We start from the raw sequence: 19,292 nt of genomic DNA on the forward strand, positions 1-19,292 counted from the left end.
TCAGGTGTAGACCATCACAACAGTACAGCCCCCACTTTCCCCGGTATTGATGCCAGTGCCCCATGAACCAGAACCCACTTCTCCCACAACAGTCTTATGTGGCTTGTGTCCAAATCTTTGATTCATATTCTTTGTGAAGCCCCTTGGGGCGTTTTAATGTATTGAAGGTGCTTTATAAATGCAAGTTGGAGTTGTTGCAAAGGGAAGACAACACCAGATGGACTAAGAAATTGGCTGCAGTGGGGAACAGACCCAGCAGGCAGCCTGATAGAGTACAATATTCCACAATCCACCTACTGCCAGTAGTATTGGATTGACCAAGTAATGCAAGAGAAGGTAGAGGCTCTAGCATGTACTGGTGACCTCTCCCAACCCCATGACTTGGGTCTAGGAATAGTGTGTGACAGAAATCACTGATTAGCTCCAGGTATGGCTACAGAAGCACCAATTTACACACAATACAGATAAAAATGTTAAATAAATGTACACATGTGAAGTACAAATATCTACAACCATTCAGTAACCAAGAAAGCAAATGTTAATTGTATATTAATTGGGTTTATTTGTATTAAAGTGGTGGGCATTACTGGGGATTCTCTTGATCCCCTATCTATAGACTGGGTGAAACTGCAGTTGTTGGATTAGGAGGTGTAACTCAATAAATAAAGTGTATTTGGCCTTCTGGAGTAGAACAGCAAAGCCCTGACAGTGATCAAAAAAAAAATCCACATTCTACTTTGTCTCCTGATTTTACCAACATGCACATGTCATGTGAATATTGATATCAAAGACCCAGAGTCAAAAACTTACTCTTTACAAATCAGAAAAACAATTAGTCACTTCTGGATTCCTATTTAGCCACATGTGTCAACAGGTTAATGTAGTGGATACCAGACTAGAGTGAGCTAGAATAGTTAATGCTCCAGACTGATGAAATGAAAGATCTATTTGTGTCTCTACAGAATCTACCTGACCAGCTGAGTGTTTCCAGAAACTTACTTGGACACAAATGCAGTCTTAAAACATTGATATTTCTTTAGCAATTCTGCACAATCTGTACTGTAACCTTAAGCAACACAAACATAGATCAGCCCTGAGCCTCACCAGCAGTTATCTACATTTGTTATCTTGCTAACATCTAGCCTTCATTTTGTTTAATATTACTCATTTCCAGAAAGTTAAACTGGTTTTAGGCACCAAATGCTTACCAGATATTATCTGATTAAACACCACAGCCTATGCTGCTCTCTCTGGCCCCTCTGCTGATTAGCTATCATGCTGAAAGGCCCTGTATTGAGACCATTTCTTCCTCTCCCAAGCAATTTTCTCTCCCTGTAGATGCTGACACTTCCTGGGGTTCAGTACCTCACTCAAGTGACCAATGTCCTCCCCACATGGGTCTAGACAGCAAGAAAGACAAGTCAGCTTTGCAGGACATCACCAGACCAGACTACTTGCACCGAATGGCTGTTTTCTATGCTGTACATTCTCTATCACACCAGAGCCTGATCCCAGCCCCGTACTCAATTCCATGAGATGTTAAAAATCCCGTGGTACTATTCAAAGAGCATGGAAGTTTTCCCCTAGTGTTCTGGTCAATATTTATCCCTCAGCCAAATATCACCAAAACAAAAGCCAAAGTACAATAGTGCAGTGGTTCTGTTACTGGGCTAACAAAGAACCCAGGAGCACAAGTTCAATTTGAGTAATTTGAAATATTGAATTCCATTTGAAAAACAATTTGGAAATAAAAAGTTGGTATCAGTAAAAGTGACAGATTCAAAACCCAACTCACTCGCTAATGTCCTTGGGGAAGGAAACATGTCATCCTCACCCTCTCTGGGCCTATAGGTGACTCCAGTCTTCACACCGAGGGTTATTCTTAACTGCCCCTGACATGGCTTAGTGAACCACTCAGTTACATCAAACTGCTAACATTTGAAGAGCCAACAGCACCTTGGCAGGACAACTAGGAATAGGTAATAAATGCTGGCCTTGTCAGCAAACACTGGGCACTTGAGGGAAATAAACTTGCATAGGGGCTATAGGGATAGATGGGGCAAAGGGGACTCACATGATTTTTCTACAGAGAGCTAGCATGGACTCAACAGGTCAAATGGCCTCCTTCTTTGCTGTATATATAGCCCAAAAATAAATATTAAGAATGGTTGCACTTCAGAAATAATCCATAGTGTGAGAAATGTGATCAGGCTCTGGATAAAGACTGGTGCTTTACCTGACACACATGGATCACAGGCGACAGGCAGTGCTTTTTCCAATTCATTTTAAAAACAGACAACAAAATCAGTCCATCACTGCTTTTACTGCCAGACCTCCCATTTAAACACTTGAGGGAAGCAACTACTCGATTTTTCTTTAATGCTGTGGGCCTATCAGCTACATTCCCAATTGGAGAATTAGGAGGCAGCACAATTCTCAGTACCACAAACCTTCACAGACAACTCGCCCTTCTACATCTGATAACAATGTAATTCACCTGGGATAGGCAAATCCTGGTCCAACAACAAGGCTGTATTAAATACAATGGAGACAGTGTGAAAACAAAGGGAGAGCTTAAAGAACATTCGTGTTCATACGTGCAGCCACTTTCAACGTGTGAACAAACACAAAACAAATGGAATTTGATCCACTGCGCAAGGAAATGACTAGAGCAGTAGCATAATTGTTTGCAGTAGAACATAACTGCCCTGATCTTCAGGCTGGCTCCTGTTAGTGACACCACAAACTGCAAAAAGTTCCACTATTTCTGAGGAACATTGCAGTACACACCCTACCAGCACACACCCTGCACCCTCTCCGCTCACACATACCCTCACCCCCTCTCCAATCACCCACACCCCATCCCACTTCCCAAGCTGGCGGTGGGCCACCTTGACTGAGTGACTTGCTAGGCCATTTCAGAGGGCAGTCAACTACAATGCTGTGGGTCTGGAGTCACACACAGGCCAGCTCAGGTAAGGACAGCAGATTTCCTTCAATAAAGGTCATCAGTGAACCAGATGGGGGTTTGTTTCCACAAGAATCTAGTAGCTTCGTGATCATCATTACTGTTACATACTTTTTATTCCAGAATTATTTAATTTTCTGAATTTAAATTCCCCAGCTGTCATGGTGGTTAGGACTGGTCTCTGGATCATTCATCCAGGTCTCTAGATACCAGTCCACTAACAGAACCATTCTGATAATGGCCTGTGTCTGTTCTGTAAATTCAATGTAACCATTTTTTGTTTCATAAAGGCTAATTGCTCTTTTCAGAGAAGAAGGGAGGGTCAGCAATGCACACACTCCCTCATCTGGGAAACAGACACCAGAAGGGATTACCAACAAATGACTGACATATTCAACCAGTGCGTCAAAAATGGTGTGTGTGTAAAAGGGCACTCCCTGCGAGAAGGATCTACTGCAACCTTGGACACATCCCAGAGAGATAATGAACAAAGCCTTCCCTTCAGAAAGATAATGATGTATCGGAGAAAGATCAGAGAGCATAAAGGGAGAGTCGCCAGGCTCCAAATTATGGCACAAGGAGGTACTGTTTGAGGCCAGCTGCCATCCTTGAGGCAAGGGCTTGGGAGAAGGTGGAGGCCCTTAAGCCGCTGCAAGATACAAGAATGTTGGCGAACATGGGTTTGCTTAACATAAATCTCTACTACACAACCAATACAACATTGATCAGAACCAGAGACCACAGATTAGAAATTGCCACCCCAACATTCCTACCTGGAATTTATTCCATCTACACAAGTCAAACAGTCTTACCCTAACCAGTTCTGTGCTTGATCTACCCCAGAACCCCTCCCCATTACACAGCCCCTCCCCGTCCCACACCATGTTCCAGTCAATTGGAACATGATCTGCATATTTGGGGCAGGACCCTGCTAGTTTTAGGAGGATGCCTGTGTCACCTGCTCAGAACATGAGCAAATTAAGATTAAAAAACGGCGAGACCCAGGTAAGACCCTCAGGTAATCTGAACAGTCGACACATTTGGTTCTTGCAAGTGGAGAGAGGGGGGGTGGGGGTTGGTTTAAAATCCACCCCTTTATTTCAGAAGCTGAGATCTTGAGTCAGGTGGCTTGAAACCAAAAATTAGAAAAAATAAATTACTTTTCAATAAATATACTGAACACCCCATGGTGGGGTTTAGTCAGTCCGAGTGAGAGATCACAGAAAGGCAAACACGTTCAGCTGTTCACTAGGCCCATGTGTGCAGTCTGCCCTCTCCCTGTGTAACTGTTATTTTTATGGAGAAACTGGGGTTAAGTCAAGGGAAATTGCCACCCAAGGGGAGTTTGAGCAATGGCAAGTTCAAGAGTTCCCAGCAAAAATAAACTACTGAAAATTCCCATTTCCTCTTGGTTTTCCTATTTTTCAATTCTTTGAATTGTGACAGAGTGAACACTTATAAACCTGATAGAGGGTGGTCAGCGATATATATTTCACACTGTGGGTTACACAGTTATACTTCATCATACAGAGCACCAGGAACTGCCTGGTCACGACTGCCCTTCCACTTCATCCTCCTAAAAGAAGAACTGGAGGATTCCAATTCGTGGAAATACTGGCAATGACAGGATGGGAGGTAAGTGAGCAATCACCACAACAGCTTCTTCACAAACCAAACAAATGGCAGGGGATTGTGTGCGTGATGTTTCTAAAATTCTTGAAAAGTTTTAATGTCACTTCCCATCCCCATTTGTGACAGTAAACAAACTGGGCAAGAACCTAGGCAAGCCACTCTGCCCTCAACCAGCCTCACCACCAGGCAAAACTTCTACAATTAATATTGCAAATGGAGTGAAAAACCACAGGCTCATGATTCATTCCTACTATAAACATTTCCATTTAAACGGGCTTAAAATGATTGGCAAATGAACTAGAAGCCGGTATTAGTAAATATTATCTTCACAACAAATTGCGATCTGGAATGTGCTGCCTAAAGGGTAGTGGAAGCAGGTTCAATAGGAACTTTCTAAAGGAAATTGAATAAATATTCGAAGAGATGGAAGGTGCAGGGCGATGTGGAAAGAGTAGGGGAGTGGGATTAACCGCATAGCTCTTTCAAAGAGCCAAGACAGACAACATTCTATAATTCAGCAAGTCTGGCAGCATCAGTGGAGAAGAAATCAGTCAACGTTTCGAGCCTTCATGGCCCTTCGGCAGAACTGCCGAAGGGCCATGAAGGCTCGAAACGTTGACTGATTTCTTCTCCGCCGATGCTGCCAGACTTGCTGAGTTTTTCCAGGTAATTCTGTTTTTGTTTTGTTTTGGATTTCCAGCATCCGCAGTAGCTTTTAGCTTTTTGTTTTTAACATTCTATAATTGTTTTTAGTGTTGGCTGAGGTCTGGAGTGGATCTACAATCTTCTGACTCAAAAGGCAAGCATTACAGATGAAACCGAATACACTTAAAAAAACACATCCTTGGAGAGGAGCCAAACATTTCCTACAATTGGACATTTATAACAAAAACATTTGATTTTAATGCAAATAGTCCTCTTCCTGTGCAGGGGTCAGTTCCTTTATCTATGGGCCCAAACCTACTTCCTGACCAATTAGAAGCCAACAATCATTATGATTCTAGTGGATGTCAGGAATCCTAGAAACATTTGTTGGCTTGTCTCCTGGAAACAGTAGTCACCCTAGTAACTAGCCACATCTGCTTCAGCATATTGTTTATTCATAGATTTTTTTTTTAAAAAGGAGAAAAAGCTTTTTTTTTTAATTTTTACACAATGGGTCAGTCAGCCCAATGTGGGTGGTGGGGAAACTTAGACAATAATCTGGGACAAAATTGCCATTAAAAAAAAACAGGCTAATTTTTTTCTATTGGATGTGGTCATTGCTGGCAGAGTCAGCATTTGTTGCCCATCCCCAGTTGCCCTCGAACAGAGTGGCTTGCTCAGCCATTCCAGATAGCAGTTAAGAGTCAACCACATTGCTGTGGGTCTGCAGTCATGTAGACCAGGCCAGGTAAGGACGGCCAATTTTCTTCCCGAAATGACATGAGTGAACCAGGTGGGTTTTTACAACAATCCATGATGGTTTCATGGTCACCATTACTGAGACTGGCTTTCAACTCAACTTCCCCACCCGCTCCCTGCAAACTAAATTTAAATTCTGCAGTGCTGGGATTTGAATCCATATCGCTGGACCTCTGAATTGCTCATCCAGTAACATTACCACTGTGCCAATGTCTCCCTGGTAGGACATTAGAATATAGAAATTAATAAATTAACGCCAAACCATGTTTGACTATCTTGATTGAGTTCATTAATGAAGCAATGGAGAGGGTTGTTGATGTCAAAAGCTATTTGACAAAGGACCACATCATAAACTTTAACAAAATTGAAGCCCGTGAGATTAAAGGGACCACGGTAGCATGGATATAAAACTGGCTAAAGGACAGAAAGCCGAGAGTAGTGGTAAAGAGATGATTTTCAGACTGGAAGGCGGTATACAGAGAGATTCCAGAGGGATCAGTATTGGGACCTGCTACTCTTTTTGTATATATTAATGACCTGAACATGGATATACAGAGCATCTTTTCGAAGTTTTCAGACAACAACAAAAAACAGAAATGTAATGCAGTGAGGAGGATGGTAACAGATTGCAGGAGGACACAGACAAGACTGGTGAAATGGGCAGACAAATGGTGAATGAAATTTAATACAGAGCATTGTGAATTCGGAGAGGCAATATAAAAAAGCACAATGCTAAAGTGGGTACAGGAACAGAGACTTAAAAGTATATTTGTGAAAGTGATAGGGAAGGTGGAGAAGGCTGTTAAAACACATGGACTGTCAGCTTTATTAATAGAGCAAGAGTACAAAAGCAAGGTGGTTATGCTAAATATTTATAAATTATTGGTTAGGCCTCAACTGGGGTTAATGTTCAAGACTGTGTTTGCTACCAATGCCATGCATGTGTGCCTGCCATCTTTATGGGGGCAACATGCAGCAGGGCACATGCGTGGCTGCCATCTTTATAGGGGGCATTATGGGACATGAACCCAGCTCATTTACCTTCAAGAACTACGTACCATGCTTCAAAATAGTGGCTGTCAGTATTTTGCAAAATCATATTTAGTTCTGCAATGTCCTTAATTCATCGATCCTTCTTCAACTGAAGAGATTTGAGAATGAGAATATACAAGCGTTTTAAGTCATTGTATTTCTGTGCATGAGCAGAGCAGTGCACACGTGCAAACAGGTATCAGCCGAACATTGTGTTGTCAGGAAACAGTGTATGTTCAATTCTGGTCACAACACCTCAGCAAGAGTATTAGGGCCTTGGAGAAGGCGCCAAAAGATTTACTAGAATAGTGCCAGTGGTGAGGGAATTCAGTTAATGTAGAGGCTGCAAAAAGTGGAATTGTTCTCAGGGCCCCAGTTATGCCTGTCTCTTTATGGGGTATGTGGAACATTCCTTGTTCCAGTCCTACTCAGGCCCCCTCCCACAACTCTTTCTCCGGTACATCGATGATTACTTCGGTGCCACTTCATGCTCTCGTCTGGATCTGGAAAAATTAATTATTTTGCTTCCAATTTCCACCCCTCCATCATTTGCACATGGTCCATCACTGTCACTTCCCTTCCCTTCCCTTCCTTGACCTCTCAGACTCAATTTCTGGTGATAGACTGTCCACCAATATCCATTACAAGCCTACCGACTCCCACAGCTACCTCGACTACAGCTCCTCACACCCCGCTTCCTGTAAGGACTCCATCCCATTCTCTCAGTTCCTTCGCCTCCATCGCATCTGTTCTGATGATGCCACTTTCAAAAACAGTTCCTCTGACATGTCTTCCTTCTTCCTTAACTGAGGTTTTCCACCTACGGTGGTTGACAGGGCCTTCAACCGTGTCTGGCCCATCTCCCGCACATCCGCCCTCACGCCTTCTCCTCCCTCCCAGAACCATGATAGGGTCCCCCTTGTCCTCACTTATCACCCCACCAGCCTCCGCATTCCATTTCTGCCAACTCCAGCATGATGACCACCACCAAACACATCTTCCCTTCACCCCCCCGGCGACATTCCGCAGGGATCGTTCCCACCGGGACACCCTGGTCCACTCCTCCATCACCTCCTACACCTCAACCCCCTCCCACGGCACCTTCCCATGCAACCGCAGAAGGTGCAACACCTGCCCCTTTACTTCCCCCCTCCTCACCGTCCAAGGGCCCAAATACTCCTTTCAAGTGAAGCAGCATTTCACTTGCACTTCCCTCAATTTAGTCTACTGCATTCGCTGCGGTTTCCTCTACGTTGGAGAGACCAAACGCAAACTGGGTGACTGCTTTGCAGAACACCTTCAGTCTGTCCGCAAGCATGACCCAGACCTCCCTGTCGCTTGCCATTTCAACACTCCACCCTGCTCTCTTGCCCACATGTCCGTCCTTGGCTTGCTGCAATGTTCCAGTGAAGCTCAACGCAAACTGGAGGAACAGCACCTCATCTTCCAACTAGGCACTTTACAGCCTTCCGGACTGAATATTGAGTTCAACAACTTTAGATCATGAACTCTCTCCTCCCATCCCCACCCCCTTTCCGATCCCCTTTTTTCCAATAATTTATATAGATTTTTCTTATCCCACCTATTTCCATTATTTTTAAATGTATTTCCATCCGTTGTTTTATCTCTACCTTTTAGCCTATTTTGATCCCCACCCCCCCACCCCCACCCCCCCTAGGGCCATCTGTACTTTGCTCGTCCTGCTTTCTACCCTTAATGTCCCCATTAGCACATTTCTTAGCTAATATCACCACCATCAACACCTCTTTGTCCTCTTGTCTGTGACATCTTTTGGTTATCTCCACCTATCACTGGCCCTCTATCCAGCTCTACCTGTCCCACCCCCCCCTTAAACCAGCTTATATTTCACCTCTTTTCTATTTTTCCTTAGTTCTGATGAAGAGTCATTCGGACTCGAAACGTTAACTGTGCTCCTCTCCGCAGATGCTGCCAGACCTGCTGAGTTTTTCCAGGTATTTTTGTTTTTGTTCTAGGTTAAAAGGAGATTTGGTAGAGGTGTTCAAAATCACAAAGGTTTAGATAGTAAATAAGGAGAAATTGTTTCTGGAGGATACACAGGTCAGTAAACACAGGACACAGATTTAAGATTGCCAAAAGATCTACAGGCAACATAAAGAAACACAGGGAGTTGCTGTGATCTGGAAGTAGTTGCCTGAAAAGAAGCAGATTCAATAGTAGCTTTCAAAATTGGATAAATATTTGAGGGAAAGAAAATTTACTGTTATGGTGAAAGAGCAAGGGAGTGAACTTATTGGATATGGTCTACTAAAAAGAGTCAGCACAGGAACAACAGGCTGAATGGCCTCCTCCTGACTGTATCACATTGATTCTTATGTCCATTGTTGATGAGTGGACTCCACTGGGCTGCTAACCTGGTACCCACAGGCCTACTGGGTATCACCATTCACAACAAGATGAATCAGAATCAACCAGAAGCCTGGCTGGAAGAAGTACGAAAACAGCAGTACCTCTTCAAAAGGCCATTGAGGCCAGGGAGCACACAGGAAGGTAGGATCAAGGCTGGGCAGGGGATGAACAAGGATTCAACCTGTGAAAGAGTTATAGGCCCAGGAATGCATGGCTCTGTAACAGATAGTGATGTAGAAAGAGGAGTGAGAGGGGTAATGAAGGAACTGTAGAGCCAAATCACGGTTTGCCTCCATTTCACTCTTGTTGCAGCTCCTGAAAAGGGAGATGTGCAACAGCTGGACCCCAAGGTTCCTCCCATCACTACATTTCACAGAGTACTGAACCAAACACACAGCTAGTAGGGGGGCAGCAGGGGCACAAGCAGCATATACCGAGTTTGATACAAGGAGAGGTTACCCTTAGTCTGGGGATGCTCCTTGCGCACAGCAACTGCTGAACCATTGAGTGGACGGAGCCACAGTAAGTAAAGAAAGAAGCTCAGTGTATCCAGGCCTAGACTTTCCCCTATAGTAAGATAGATAGGTTGAGGGGAAGGCTATTCACTCCATCATGGCTTTTCCCCAGTTCAGGGCAGTAAGGCAGAGTATTTGCAGTGACTAACAGTGTCCCCAAGCTTATGCCCAAGGATCATTTGTGTCAGTGTGTATATTCTGGGCCTGGGTGTCTCTTTCTCTCTTTTCCCCTAGTCTCAACCCCCAGGAAGGGGCCACCCATCCACACCTCCCTACTGTACGTACAACAGAACAAGTAGTGACACCTCTTCAGACTGTTTAACAAGTTTATCCAATAGTCACAGGCTCACTACCCTGAACATAAGAACAAAAGAACTAGGAGCAGGAGTCGGCAATTCAGCCCCTCGAGCCTGCCCCGTCATTCAATACGATCATGGCTGATCTCATTTCGGCCTCAACTCCAATTTCCCACCCTCTCCCCATAACCTTTCAACCCATTACTAACTAAAAATCTGTCTATCTCCTCCTTAAATTTATTCAGCGTCCCGGCATCCCCTGCACTCTGAGGCAGTGAATTCCACAGATTCACGACCCTTTGAGAAAAGTAATTCCTCCACATCTCTGATTTAAATCTACCACCCCTTAGCCTAAAAACTATGGCCTCTCATTCTAGAATGCCCCACAAGGGGAAACATCCGCTCCACGTCTACTTTGTCTATCCCCTTTAGCATCTTATATGCCTCAATTAGATCTCCTCTCATCCTTCTAAACTCTAGCGATTATAGGCCTAAACTGCTCAAGCCCCACATCTCTGGAATCAATCTAGTTAACCTCCTCTGAACCGCCTCCAGTGCAACTACATCCTTCCTCAAGTAAGGGGACCAAAACTGTGCACAGTACACCAGGTGCGGTCTCACCAATGCCTTGTACAGTTGCAACAACACTTCCCTATTTTTATACTCTATTCTTTTAGCAATAAATGCCAAAATTCTATTTGCCTTCCTTATTACTTGCTGTACCTGCAGACTAGCTTTCAGCAATTCATGCACGAGGACACCCAGATCCCTCTGCACTGAAGCATTCTGAAGTTCCTCTCCATTTAAATAATAAGTCGCCTTTTTATTCTTCCGACCAAAATGGATAACCTCACATTTATCCACATTAAACTCCATCTGCCAAATTTTGGCCCATTCATCTAACCTGTCCATATCCATTTGTAAATTTCTTATTTCTTCATTGCAACTTACTTTCCCACCTATTTTGGTGTCATCTGCAAATTTAGCTATAGTACCTTCTATCCCTGAACCCAGGTCATTAATATAGATTGTAAATAGTTGGGGCCCAAGGACTGAACCCTGTGGCACCCCACTAGTTACAGCTTGCCATCCAGAAAAAGACCCATTTATCCCGACTCTCTGCTTTCTGTTGGTTAGCCAATCCTCTATCCAAGCTAATATATTGCCTCTAATTCCATGTGATATTATGTTGTGTATTAATCTTTTGTGCAACATCTTATTAAAGGGCCTTCTGGAAGTCCAGATATACTGCACCTACAGGATCCCCATTATCCACTTTGCTTGTCACATCTTCAAAAGAACTCTAGCAAATTAGTCAAACACGATTTACTCTTCATAAAACCATGCTGACTCTGATGGATTGCATTTTGACTTTCCAAAAGCCCCATTACTACTTCCTTAATAATGGATTCCAACAATTTCCCAATGGCAGACGTTAAACTAACTGGTCTATAGTTTCCTACTTTCTGCCTCCCCACCTTTTTGAATAAGGGCATTATATTAGCATTTTCCCAGTCCACTGGAGCCTTTCCAGAACCCAGGGAATTTTGGAATATTATAGCCAATGCATCCACTATCTCCGCTGCCACTTCCTTTAAGACCCTGGGATGTAGGCCATCAGGTCCTGGGGACTTGTCACCCTTTAATCCCAATAATTCACTCAGTACTTATTCTCTACTGATGGTGATTGTTCAAAGTTCCTCCTTCTCTATACTCTCCGCACTACCTGTTACTATTGGGGTGGTATTAGTGTCCTCCACCGTGAAAACTGAGGCAAAGTATTGATTAAGCATCTCAGCCATTTCTGCGTTCCCCACTATTAACTCCCCAGTCTCATCCTCCAAGGGACCAACATTCACTTTAGCTACTCTGTCCTTTCATATACTTGTAGAAGCTTTTGCTATCAGTTTTTACATTTTGCGCTAGTTTTCTTTCATAATTTACCCTTGCTCTTATTATTTTTTTAGCAACCCTTTGTTAATCTTTAAAAGTTTCCCAATCTTCCAGCCTGCCACTGACCTTTGCAATTTGGTATGCCTTAGTTTTTGCCTTTAAGTTATCTTTAACTTCCTTGCTTAGCCATGGATGTTTTTTCCCTCCTCTTACCATCTTTCTTCCTCTTTGAAATATATTTTACTTGGGAGGAATTGAATATCTCTTTAAATATCTGCCACTGTTCATCAACTGTCCTACCTTGTAGTCTTCCTGTCCAGTCCACTAGGGCCAAATCTGCCCTCATGCCTATGTTTAACCTTTGTTTAACTCCAGGAGTGTGGGACAAGTTTCTCACTCTCAAACTGAAGTTGAAATTCTAGCATGCTATGATCACTCTTCCCTAGAGGATCCTTTACGATGAGATCATTAATTAATCCCATCTCATTACACAAAACCAAATCCAGAATAGCCTGCTCCCTGGTTGGTTCCACAACATATTGCTCCAAGAAACAATCTCTAATACACTCTATGAACTCTCCCTCAAGGCTACCCTTGCCAATTTGATTAGTCCAGTCTATGTGCATATTAAAATCACCCATGAGGTGTCAGCTGTGGCTCAGTTCATAGCACCCTCGCCTTTGAATCAGAGGGTTGTGGGTTCATGTCCCACTCCCGGAAACCAAGAACTGTGATTGTACTCGAAAGAGTTGCAATCTGTGACTGTTGATAACTCGAAAGAGTTTAAAATCACCCATGATTATTGCCGTGCCTTTCTTACATGCTCCCAGTATTTCCTGATTTATACTGTGCCTTACTGCTGAACTACTGTTTGGGGACCTATAGATTACTCCCACCAGGGACTTCTTTCCCTTGCTATTTCTTATTTCTTCCCAGACTGACTCTACGTCTTGCTTTCCAGTGCCTATATCATTCCTCACTATAGCGCTGATCTCTTCTTTTACTAACAAAGCTACACCGCCTCCTTTGCCTTCCTGCCTACGCGCATTCAGATACGAAGCCTTTAAGTTTGCCCTATTGTCAATTTTCCCAACTCTTATATGATTCTTTGGTGCAATATGACGTTCACACACTCTGTCCCTTCCTTTCACTGTAGAACCTGGACAGTTCTACAGGCAAACTAGAAGTGGCTAAAATCAGACAAAGTTCCTGTTCCTGATCACTGGTCAAATGGCTTCTGATAGGAAGCACAGGCATGTTAGGTGACAACTAGATCAGGCTCTCCGAAAACCCCATGGCCAACAGTGCTCTGTCTTTTGGGTGGGATGCTAGCCAGTGGTCAGTGCTTGTGGTCACTCAGGATGGCCTTTGCAACTGCACAGGTTTAAAAAACATTCAGTAATAGCATTTTGTTTTTAGTTCTCTAATAAACAAGATAAAAATCAAGTCAGATATATCACAAAGCACAATCTTGTTCTTAGTTTTCAAACCGATCAGATCTGGATGTCAGAGCAGTAAAGACAAGTTGCAGTTAACCATGAGCTGCAAGTCAGAATGTTTAAAACATTTGAGCCTTGAATGAGCAAAAACACATCACTGTAAAACCAACATCTCGTCCACCACATCCTCCAGTCAGGATGTATTTTAACAACACAGCTAACCAGTCCTACTCAGCCCTATTCTAAAAGAAAGGGCACTACATGGTTAAATCCTCCATCAAAACAGGGCTCGGAGCATGGGACTCAGGTGAACACATTCAGTATCAGATTAAATGCTCGATCGACTGCACTAACCAGATCAAATATTAACCATCCCAATTACCAGTTCCTTAAAAACAGGATCAAGCAGCAGCTCACTTACTTAGCTATTCCAAGGTGTGCACATAATTTATCAAACTCACACACAGTCACCCCCATAAAACTTCAGTTTCAGGATATTCCAAAGTGCTTTATACCCAGAGAACCACATTATCTTGTGATGTAGGAAATGCAGCAGTCAATTTGGCACAGTGAGATTTCATAAATTGTAAGGTAAAAATAGCCAGGTTCTGTTTTAATGATACTGATAGACTAGTTACGCCTGGGAGAACTCCCCTGTTCTTCTTTGAATTAACAGTCATGGGTCTTTTATATCCACCCGAGAAGGTAGGCAGGGCCTTGATTTAATATCTCAACAGAAAACTGACACCACTGAATTGGCAGCACTCCCTGAGCACTACCCATGCCACCCTCCAAACCCTCCAATGGGCAGCACCACCCTCAGCACTGCACAGTGTCAGCATGGGTTATAAACTCCGTTTCTGGCGTGGTGAAAGTGTTTGCCACTAAGCCACACTGACACCTAATCCGTACTTTACATACCTCATCATTTACAGGTAGCAAACATCCACCCACGCAGACTGAGCACCATGTGACTCAGGTAAGTCCCAAGGAGGTGGTGCAGTGCAACAAGAATGGTTCATACGGAAAAGATTAAACAACACTTTTCTGCAGCTGCTGGCTCCACTCCAGCCACGTGATGAACCACCTTTCAGGTAAAACAAAACCATTTTGGTTTGCTTTATGGGATTTAAAGACTTTACAGATAATAAAATTCTCCACCTTTAGATCATAAAACACAACTTCAGACACTAAAGGTCTCTGGCTGCCTTTCAGAACATCTCCTGCCCTCACTTAAAGAAAAGCAGCTACTTTCATTCAGGGGGCAGTTTGAGAGGAGGAGGAACACATGGCCTGTGTTACATGGGCACACACCCTCCTCAGTCTTGATCCTTTTCCAGTCACATTGGCAGCAGGCAGAGTTCCACAAGCTTTATTTACCAAAATATCCAAACTTAACTTCACTTCAAACCTGTTGAATTGAAGGGACTGCAAACCAAACCTCCTGTGTACATATCAAATGTCAAGAGGAGAAAGCAATCAAAACACAATGTAGAAATGTGAAGCAATAACAGGAATCACTGCAGATACTCAGGTCAGGCAGAAGCCAGCACGTGGGGTAGAGAGCCAACCTCCTGAGGAAATGCCTTTGATCAGAACATCAATTGTTGTCTCTCCATACCCACTGGGAATTAGCAATACAAGGGCAGTCACAATACAGTTTACAAACACAGGTGATCCCACAACCTTGACTTTTTTTTGGGGGGGGGTGGGAGTGGTGACAGGAGCCCCTACACTAAGCTTAATGAGTTTTGTCTTTTGCAAAGTTTTATTTTGTCGCAACGAGAACAAACCGGAACCGTGCAATCCAGAATATTCTGACAGTACAGTGCCAAGCCCCAGAATCAGGAACATATTAGAAACATTATCCTGAAAATTATTATGCCTCCAAATTGTTAAAACATTTGGTTGTATCTAACAAGTGCAATTTCTGATCAAGCAAAGCTGATGCTTTTTGTTTTAAAAAGCATTCCGCCCCAGACTCACCAGGGACAGGTTCAAGGGGCAACAGTCACCATATTGATGCCTCAGCACCAGTGGCTGAGCTGAATCAGAGCTGGGTGGTGCCATGGACATTCAGTGGATTCTGATGCCAGACAGACAAACCCATTCCCACAACTGATATAAACAGATGGCCTTTGCCACCCACTTAAAGTAAATCCCTCACTGTTAAGTGAAAAAGAACAAGCAGAATCAGAGCAGAACATGGAGCATTCCATCATGAGGCTCCAGGCCCAAAGATAGGCACACCATCCAAAAGATAACTGGATATGGTTGTCATTTTTACAAGCTTAAGTGGATACAGGGAACAACACACACTGCAAATGGATCAATGGGGCAAACAGCTTCCTCAGCACTGCAGCTTCTACAAAAGGGACATGCAAATTCTGAAACAAATAATGGTGCTTTCTCCTGCAGATTGCAGCAGCACATTATTTTTGAACGAATGAGGAAACCTTCCGAGGGACAAGAGTTAGCCTCCAGCAGGCCTGACATCCCACCACAGGATTCAACAGGCATATCACAAATTCAAATCTCACAACATCAAGTTACAAAAATTATTTCAATAAAATTTACAGGCTGGGTCCAGAAAAAGATGACCAGTGAAAGCAGCCAGAATATTATTAGAACACACCCAATAATACGGAAACCGGTGTTCCATACAGATGGTTCCATGTGAATCACTCTGGATACTCTACGGCCAAGTCATTCTTCTATTTGTCTGATTGCTGCAGGTCAGGCTAACCATGGTAGAAAATGCCCATCACCGTCATATCCATTGGAGGGCAGCTAACACTGGGCAATAAACACTGGCCTTGCCAGCAGCACCCACACTCTCAAACCAGTTAACACACACTAACAGATGGCCAGACTGCAGAGCAGGGTGTTCAACAGACAGCAAATGTGAATCAGAACCACTAATAGACGTGCTCACCCCCACCCCCCATAACCTCCCCCAAAACACACACCCACCCCCTCAACTCTGTAAATCTCCCCTCTGCAGTCCCCATCCAAACATCCTCCCCCACTCCACACCCCCCTCCACAAATCCTCCACTCCCCCTCAGCCCCCTCCACTCCCCCTCAGCCCCCTCCACTCCCCCTCAGCCCCCTCCACTCCCCCTCCGCAAATCCGCCCCTCAGCCCCCTCCACTCCCCCTCCGCAAATCCGCCACTCCGCCCCGTCACCCCCTCCGCAAATCCTCCACTCCCCCCGTCACCCCCTCCGCAAATCCTCCACTCCCCCTCGCCCCCCCCTCCGCAAATCCTCCACTCCCCCTCGCCCCCCCTCCGCAAATCCTCCACTCCCCCGTCGCCCCCCCTCCGCAAATCCTCCACTCCCCCGTCGCCCCCTCCGCAAATCCTCCACTCCCCCGTCGCCCCCTCCGCAAATCCTCCACTCCCCCGTCGCCCCCTCCGCAAATCCTCCACTCCCCCGTCGCCCCCTCCGCTCCTCCACTCCGCCGTCGCCCCCTCCGCTCCTCCACTCCGTCTCGCCCCCTCCGCTCCTCCCCCCCAGCCCCCTCCACCTCCTCCCCCCCGCCCCCTCCACCTCCTCCCCCCCCAGCCCCCTCCACTCCTCCCCCCCCAGCCCCCTCCACTCCTCCCCCCCAGCCCCCTCCCCCCCTCCCCCCACAGCCCCCTCCCCCCCTCCCCCCCAGCCCCCTCCCCCCCTCCCCCCACAGCCCCCTCCCCCCCTCCCCCCCAGCCCCCTCCCCCCCTCCCCCCCAGCCCCCTCCCCCCCTCCACCTCCCCCCCTCCACCTCCCCCAGGCTCCTCCACTCCCCCAGGCTCCTCCACCTCCCTCCACCCCCCCTCAGCCCCCTCCACCCCCCCTCAGCCCCCTCCACCCCCCCTCAGCCCCCTCCACTCCCCCTCAGCCCCCTCCACTCCCCCTCAGCCCCCTCCACTCCCCCTCAGCCCCCTCCACTCCCCCTCAGCCCCCTCCACCCCCCCTCAGCCCCCTCCACCCCCCCTCAGCCCCCTCCACCCCCCCTCAGCCCCCTCCACCCCCCCTCAGCCCCCTCCACCCCCCCTCAGCCCCCTCCACCCCCCCTCAGCCCCCTCCACTCCCCCTCAGCCCCCTCCACCCCCCCTCAGCCCCCTCCACCCCCCCTCAGCCCCCTCCACCCCCCCTCAGCCCCCTCCACCCCCCCTCAGCCCCCTCCACCCCCCCTCAGCCCCCTCCACTCCCCGGCCCTTTTCTCAGATTTGCCGCCTCAGTGCCGGGGCTGTGCCTCTTACCCAGAGCCGGGAGCCGCTATCGCACAGCCACTCCATGCTGCTCAATCCGAGGCGAGGTGAAGACTCTGTGAGGGGAGCCGAGCTCAGCCACCCAAGCCCGCGGAGTTTGAGGGAGGAGAAGTGAGAGCCCCGCCCCGGCTCCGGCTCCCAGGTACAGCCCGGACCTGGCCCCGCCCACTATAGACCCCACCCATCGGAGACCCCACCCACCTCCGGCTCCGCCCACCTGAGGCCCCGCCCACCGCTGGAGGTTATCCTGGGGGGGGGGGAGAGTGGGCGTTGCCACGGTAACGGGGCCTGGCTGAGTTTCCTGCGCCGTGGAGCGTGTCCTGGTGGAGAAGCTGAGAGGCGGTTTCGTGAACCGGGTCGGGACAAACTGAGTGGCTTGTGGGGCCATTGCAGAGGGTAATCAGGAGTCAACCACATTGTGGAGTGACAAAAATAAAATTAAAATAGCTGGAAAAACTCAGCAGGTCTGGCAGCATCTGCGGAGAGGAACAGTTAACGTTTCCAGTCCGAATGACTCTTCAACAGAACTAAGTAAAAATAGAAAAGAGGTGAAATATAAGCTGGTTTAAGGGTGGGGGACAGGTAGAGCTGGATAGAGGGTCAGTGATAGGTGGAGGTAACCAAAAGTTGTCACAGACAAAAGGACAAAGAGGTGTTGAAGGTGGTGATATTATCTAAGGAATGTGCTAATTAAGGGTAGAAAGCAGGACGAGCAAGGTACAGATAGCCCTAGTGAGGGTGGGTGGGGGGAAGGGATCGAAATAGGCTAAAAGGTAGAGATAAAACAATGGATGGAAATACATTTAAAAATAATGGAAATAGGTGGGAAAAGAACAATCTATATAAATTATTGGAAAAAAAAGGGGGGAATCGGAAAGGGGGTGGGGAGGAGAGAGTTCATGATCTAAAATTGTTGAATTCAGTATTCAGTCCGGAAGGCTGTAAAGTGCCTAGTCGGAAGATGAGGTGCTGTTCCTCCAGTTTGCGTTGAGCTTCACTGGAACAATGCAGCAGGCCCAGGACGGACATGTGGGCATGAGAGCAGGGTGGAGAGTTGAAATGGCAAGCGACAGGGAGGTCTGGGTCATGCTTGTGGACAGACCGAAGGTGTTCCGCAAAGCGGTCACCCAGTCTGTGTTTGGTCTCTCCAATGTAGAGGAAACCGCATTGGGAGCACCAAACGCAGTAGACTAAATTGAGGGAAGTGGAAGTGAAATGCTGTGGAGTGACATGTAGGCCTGGCCGGGTAAGCACGGCAGATTTCCTTTCCTGAAGGACATTAGTAAAGCAGACGGTTTTCCTTGAACAACAATCGGGCAGTTGCATGACCATCATTACTGATGCTAGGTTTTTTTTTTCCAGATCACCTTTCCCACTGAAATCAATAGAAATTAAAATTTAGCTGTGATCTGTCATTGGCTGCTTGTTGCTATGTGAGAGCAACCTGGTTACGTGCACTTTCGTGTATGTAT

General features: G+C 46.2%; 1 protein-coding gene across 2 annotated transcripts in view; it reads right to left on the bottom strand.

The window, feature by feature from the left end:
* The window catches only part of abcc3 (ATP-binding cassette, sub-family C (CFTR/MRP), member 3), a 104,117-nt gene extending 86,178 nt beyond the window's left edge, over window positions 1–17,939 (bottom strand). For both annotated transcript variants that reach the window (XR_013573341.1, XM_078529100.1), the window contains exon 1: window positions 17,812–17,939. Coding sequence is in view for 1 of the 2 variants with exons in the window: in XM_078529100.1 (XP_078385226.1) it covers window positions 17,812–17,847 (36 nt within the window). In the remaining variant the exon portion in view is untranslated. The remainder of the gene's footprint in view (window positions 1–17,811) is intronic.
* Between the last annotated feature and the right edge of the window lie 1,353 nt (window positions 17,940–19,292).

This window comes from Cetorhinus maximus, chromosome 24 (assembly GCF_964194155.1).
Source record: "Cetorhinus maximus chromosome 24, sCetMax3.hap1.1, whole genome shotgun sequence".
NCBI classification, from domain to species: Eukaryota; Metazoa; Chordata; class Chondrichthyes; order Lamniformes; family Cetorhinidae; genus Cetorhinus; species Cetorhinus maximus.